At 50.3% G+C, this 6410-nt stretch overlaps 1 protein-coding gene across 1 annotated transcript in view; it reads left to right on the top strand.

The window, feature by feature from the left end:
- Nucleotides 1-3139: 3139 nt before the first annotated feature.
- Nucleotides 3140-6410, top strand: part of CNN1 (calponin 1) — a 6001-nt gene continuing 2730 nt past the window's right edge. Inside the window, exon 1 of the mRNA XM_069083002.1 lies at nt 3140-3336. Within this exon, the coding sequence (XP_068939103.1) occupies nt 3274-3336 (63 nt within the window). The 5' untranslated portion in view covers nt 3140-3273. The remainder of the gene's footprint in view (nt 3337-6410) is intronic.

The following is a 6410-nucleotide window of genomic DNA, read 5'->3' as shown; positions in this document are numbered from 1 at the left end:
AGCTTACAATTTATTGGGGGAGAGAGGGAATACAAGCCACATGACCTGAGTTCAAACAGTGACACTGCTACTTATAACCTGGGTGATCTTGCTGGGCTCTGTTCCCTCACCTTTAAGATGAGGAGGAGACACAGCTCTCTGTAGCAGATAGAGGACGGGTCCAGTCTTGGACCAGCTGTGTGATCACAGATAAATCTGTTAGCCTTTTGGTGACCCTCTTAGACAGTAAGTAGGGGATGAGTTGCAGACTTGCATCAGTGGGAGAAGTTTCCATTACTGAGAGTTCCCTATCACAGTGAAATCATAGGTCCAGATCAAAGCAAACAAATAAACAAAAAAGAAAATGAAGGGATCAGACTATGTTATGTGATTGCTAAGGTCTCTTTCAGCTTTAAAAATTATGTGTTGGTTTACATAAATACCACACGTCAATAGGGAGAGGTGAAGAAGAATTTAAAGTTAGATAAGATTTGAAATAGAAAAAAAAAAACCATTGGAGCTCATTCCCCAGCTAGAATTTAATCTCTTTGAGTCCAGAGACTCTTTTCCATTTTGAACTGGTATCCCCAGGTCCTACCACAGTACCCTGCACTGTGTGGGTACTAAATAAATGAGTGTTGGATCATTTTACAGGTGGAGAAACTGAGGTTAGGTGACTTGTCTGTCCTAAGCCATAAGAGCAGTAAATTCACAGTTCTAGGCATGGGGGCACTAGCTGGTCTGATCTGTGACCCCAGCCTGACACTTCTTTCTCTCTTCTGGTTTTAAAATATCCCTTATTTACCCCCTTGCCTGGGATCAATGCAATGAGTCCTTTCAGAACCAAAGACAAGAGAGGGGTGTGTGTGTTCTTTCATAGTTTTATAAAGAGATGATAAAGCCTCTTACTCCATGACAGGGTGGCCACCTGTTCCTTAGTGGGGGTGGCATGGGGGTGACAGTGCCTATTGCTGAGAGAGGGTCATTACTCAGATGTTCTAAATGTATCTTGATGGTGAATCACTCCAACCTTCCCAGAATCCCAACTCCCCATTATCATAACTGAAAGCACCTAGAACTCTTCTTCCTTCCTATCAGTCATCTGCCCACTATACCAAAAAGAAAACTGAGGCAGAGAGGGAGGCTTGTGAACATCCATAAGGGATTTCTCTTCTTACCCACCAATGAGTGCTGTCTTCCAGATTTTCTAATGTTGCCCCTGCACCCAGTGTTCATAAAGTTTTGTCAGATTATGCTGAAATCCCCAAACTCCCCTCCACTAATTCTCATTAAGCAAGAATACTGATTGGATGGCAAAGGAAGACAAAATCATGGTAAAAGAAGAGACAATTTTCTCAAAGGGGAAAGGGTTCCCTGGGGTTGGAGACCTTGGCTTCCCTAAGGATAGAAGAAAGGGCTGGAGGGGAGGGGGAAGTGGATATCCTGGAAGGTCCCAAAGTGAGCTTTTCTGGGGGTAGGGGCCTCAAGGAATCCCATCCTCCAAGCCAGGCTGATGGTGACTTCAGAGCCGAAGAGGTCCATTCTATAAATGGTGAAGCCTACAACAAAAAGGAGGGAGGGAGGAGAATAGTGAGGATGGCCCAGAGCCCTGATGCTGACGCTGTGTTAGTCACCCACAGACATCATGTCCAAGGGATTCAGACTGAGTAACCTTTTACCCCAGCACAAACTGCAAGTTCCTTCCTCCAGCCCATTCTCATTCTACTGTCATAGAGTTGAGAGATAATCTAGTGACCCAGGGGTTCCTCATCTAGGAGTCCATGGACTTGTTTTTAAAGATTTTCTGAGAAATGTATTTCAATAGCATTGGTTTGCTTTGTAATCCCATGTACTTTGTTTCATGCATTTAAAAACAGGATTTTAAGAAGGGGCCCACAGGCTTCACCAGACTGCCAAAGAAAGCTAAGGACCCCTGTTCTAGTTTAGCCAATTCATTTACAGATGGAAAAACTAAGGCTAAGGGAGGTAACATGCCCCAAGTCTTACGCCGAATCAGTGCCAGAGCTGGAATTCAGAAGGAGACCAACCAGTTCCAAATCCAGGGTTCTTCCCTGTATCCCACTACTGTCTCTTGATGATCCCCATGGAGGGAAAGTTCCCTCTCCCTGTTCTGAACACTCAGAGCTCCCTACCCTTCTTCTTCAATGCAAGGGCAGGATTACCAGGAGAGAAAAGCTGCCCAAGGGGAAAAAACCACAAGCATTTCTGCAGAAAAGGGAGAGCCTTATAAGGTGGGGGGGGGGGACCATAGAAAGTCCCCTCCCCATCCCATCTCCCAGGGTGCTGAAAGCTTCCAGGAAGCCTGAGGGGGACCCAAGGCTGAGAAGCCAAATTGGCCTTAAAGAACCTGTGTCTTGGCTTGGGTCAGTTACTCCCTTGTTCCCCTCACTTACCCTTACTGAAATACTGATCCACAGGTACCCAGGAATTGAGGGAAATGATGGGGGCTGGCCAAGAGAAGGTCTTAGTCCCCTAACCCCAAAGGGTGGAGGATGTGTAAGAGGAGGAAAAGGACAGAAAGAGAGAGAATCAGAAGGAGACGCAGAGAAAAGAGGGATAGAAAGAGATATAAACTTAGTGACAAAGACAAAGCTCCTAGAACACAGGAAAGGTGTTCAATTCTAGGTGCTTAATAAATGTGGGTAGGATTAAACTGACCCAGAGACAGTCTCTGACAATGTTTATCTCTGTCTCTCACTATGAATTCACCTCCGTCTCTGGAACAGTCACAGAGAGAGACAAATAGACACAGACAGAAAGCCAGTACAGACTGCCAGATGCGGGCAATCCATGGGGTTAACCCAGCGTAGGGTGGGGGATGGTGACTGTTGTCTCAGACTGTCCCTGTCCCCGGCCGATTCCCGTCTCCAGCTGGATAGGTCCTCCCCAGGAATTCTCGGCTGGTTATTCTTCCACACTCCCCCCATCCCCTTTCTGGGCTAAGAATGACTCTAGCAGGCCCTCCCCTCCCCTCCAGCATCCCTCCCCCCACCAAGGTGGAAACAATGACAGCATCGGTTCCCAATACCAGGGGCCTGACATCACGGGGGGAGGCGGGGGAGGGGGCTGGCTGACATGGGGGAAGGGGAGGGGGGCATTGCTTCTCAGCCATTGGTGGGCCCTCTGGCCCAATGAGACAACCCGCCAGGGCTCATATGGGGAAGACTAGAGCTCGAGCTTTCAAAAAGTTGCAGGGAAAATTTGAGGCCACTTCAGTAGCAGAGACACACATCAGGAGAAACCCTGGTCAGGCTTCCCTCCACAGGCAGCAGAATGTCTACTGCTCACTTCAACCGGGGCCCTGCTTATGGACTGTCAGCTGAGGTCAAGAACAAGGTAATGGATTGCCTTAGCTCTGTCTTCTCCCTCAGTCTCCCTGGGGTGGGACTCCTGGCCCCTGAGGCAGGAATGTCATGTCCCAGCCCCACCTCCTTCCAGGCTCTGAGTTTCTTCCTCCTCCTTTGGTACCCCGAAGTCCCATCACTCACCCTGGTTCTAGGCACCTGGAGGGGAGGGCAGTGAGGGCACTAACACAGGGAGCCAGGCCTAGCCCAGGGAACGAGGGCCACTGCCTTAAAGACCAAATGAGGGTCATTCTTGTCCAGCTCCAGCCCTCAATCTTTCTACCTCAGCTCCATTCACTAGTTTCTCAAGCTTCCTGTCCAAAACCTGCCATTGAGGAGTAATGGGGGCCAGGATTAAACCAACTGTAAGGAGAAGGTCTAAGTGAGAGGAAGAGGGGTGGAAAGGAGAGGGTTTGGAAGGGCAGAAGGGGCAAGAGGGAAGATGGAGGGTGGAAGGGTCAGGGGAGAAGAAATGGAGGGGCAGGAAGGGAAGGTAAAAGGGCTAGAAGGGCAGAGGGGGGCAGGGGACAGAGATTGGAGGGGCAAAGGGCTAGGTGGAAAGGGACTGGAGTGGGAAAGGGAGACAGGGGACAGGGAGTAGAGGGCCAGAGTCTGGGGATAGGAAAGAAAGTTTGGATGGGCAATAAGAAGGAGGGGCCAAAGAAGAGGGGCTAGAGGAACAGAAAGCCCAGGAGATGTCTGTAGGGAACTATATGGTGGGGTGGATCCTGGCGCCAACGGAGAGAGGGTCTCAGCTTAGTAGGCCTTTTGAGGGAATTAGGATTTGCTCAAACACCATTCTCATCACACTCCTTTTGGGAATATCTCCTCCCTAGAAGCCCTTACCCCCTGAGGACAGGATTTTGCTCCCTACTTTGCACCCTATGGTTCAGTTCTTTGCGCCCATCCTCTTGTATATAGTAAATCTTAAGAGTATGGAGGGTGAAAGGAGGAAAAAGGGACAGATTCTTCATGAGAGTAGGAGCACCAAGCAATTAATGGTCCAGGATAGGCAGGATCCTTTTCCCCAGCATCCCAAGGGGCATCCCTTAGCACCAGAGCCTCCTGCAGGCTCTGAACTATTATCACAAACCCTCCTAGAGTTCTGGGTTATAGTTTCCAAAGAGGTAGATCACCTTGTCACCTACTTGAGCTTCCCCTATTCTGGACTCCCAGGAGAGCAAGACTGGCTGTGCCTTTGGTGACAGGTGCCTGGGAATACCCAGAAAAGCCAACCTGTTGATAATGATGGCCAGCAGGAAGCATCTCTGCCCCCCTCCCCCCATCCTCCAAGAAGAGAGCATAGGAAGCTCAGACTGACTTCTGATCAATGTAGATTCCTACTTACCCTCCCCCTCCCAATCCCCCAAGAATCTTTCTTCCTAAGTCTCAGATAACCTCACAGAGTAGCATACATCCTAATGGTCCCTGTCTCTTTTTCTGATTGAAAAGCTCAGTCCTTTGGAGAAAGAAATCTGGATGGGGGAGGGGGGAGAGGAGTGGGTGGGAGAATTTTAAAATCCCAGACCGGTAGGAAAAGACCTTAGAAATTATCTTGTCCAACCTTCCTCACTTCCCAGCCAAGAAAACAGAGATTCCCCAGGGAGTGAGGGGTCTTCCCCCCTCCCTTTCTCCCCTGTATAACGGGAGCAGGGAGAGGGGATGAGGGGGGAGAGCTTGGGATGCCCATCCCCCACTGGGACCCAGTTCCAGACTACCCCCTCTCTCCCTGGAGCACCCGGCAGAGCAGCCTCTCCATATAAGGCTGCTTTGGGGGAAGCTGGGCAGGGAGGCCCGAGCTCTATATAAGGGCTGGTTTGCTTTATAAAGCAAACTGGAGCTGGAGGGGAGGTGGGGGCTGGGGGACCAAAGGGAGGGGCCATTGTACAGGCTCGCAACGGATGCTTCTCAGGCCAGGTGAGTAGGAAGAATGGAGAGCTAGGCCCCTCCCCTCATGTGGGAATCCGGCCCAGTCCTTCCTCCCCCTCCTCCTTACCCCACTGCCCTGCCTGGGGCAGATGAGGCACTGGGCACCCCCTGCTGGCATGTTGGACACTAAGGTGGCAGTGGTCAGGGTAGGCTTTCTAGTCCCAACCCACTTACCCCATCCAGTTCCTGAAGCCTCAGGGGAGGACCTGGGAAATTAGTGGCCAAAGTGGGACTTGTTTAGCCATCGTGGGGTCACGATACTACCTCATCCCATGTCTACACATTCTGTCAGTCTCACACACACACCCCTCAAAACCCAGCAGTGCCACAGGATCACCTGTCTTAGAGGCCATCTATGAAATTCCTGGCTGAAAGAATGGAAATGACTTCTCAGGGTCCTCAACTCTGAGATCCTGAGATATAGTTACAGAGGACTGGATATGCAGAAAGTAGAGAAAAACAAGCCCCAGAAAGATGGACAGACACATAGCTATCCGTACACAGTTACACACAGAGAACCTTAGGGAGAGACAGAGAGAGGAATGGGAAGCCCGAAGAATTAGGACATGCAAAGTGAAACCCAGTGGTTGGCATGACCTCAGATGATGCTTCTGTGACCAAGCCTTCTGTATTAGGTCCTTTGTTAAGACCCATGCTCAAGAAAGGATGAGAAAAGAAGAACCGGGGAATAGTGGCACTCAAGTTTGGTTAAGGGTGGGGGGGGGGTGAGAAAGGATAACTTCCTCCCCTCCCCTGGGACTCTCCTCACATCCCTGCCCAATCCTCCCCTATTTCCCTATGCCAAACCTCTGGCATTCCTGGAATGGGCCCCCTAGGCAGGTGCTGAGCATGGCCCTGGCCTAATGCCTCCCCCCGCCTCTGGGCCCAGGGACAGCATTGCCTTAGTTGGGAAGAGATGGGGAAAGTGAACTGTCCTCTTCAGTCTTCGAGAGGGGATTGGGTGGGCGGGGAGTCCTTTTCACAATGGGTATACTTCATTCTAGGCTCTTCTTGCCCTTAATACAGCTCAGGATAGGACCCAGATGTCTTGCCTCCCAGGGTACACTTTCCATTACCAATTTTGTCCAAACCAATCCCAATCATAACCCAACTATTTACCCCTCTCCCAGTACCTCC

Source organism: Petaurus breviceps, unplaced genomic scaffold, assembly GCF_028583685.1.
Source record: "Petaurus breviceps papuanus isolate PSGF00001 unplaced genomic scaffold, PetGlider_PUasm1.0 172, whole genome shotgun sequence".
Taxonomy (NCBI): domain Eukaryota; kingdom Metazoa; phylum Chordata; class Mammalia; order Diprotodontia; family Petauridae; genus Petaurus; species Petaurus breviceps.
Note: the sequence above shows the minus strand (reverse complement) of the source record. Positions and strands in the feature narration are given on the sequence as shown.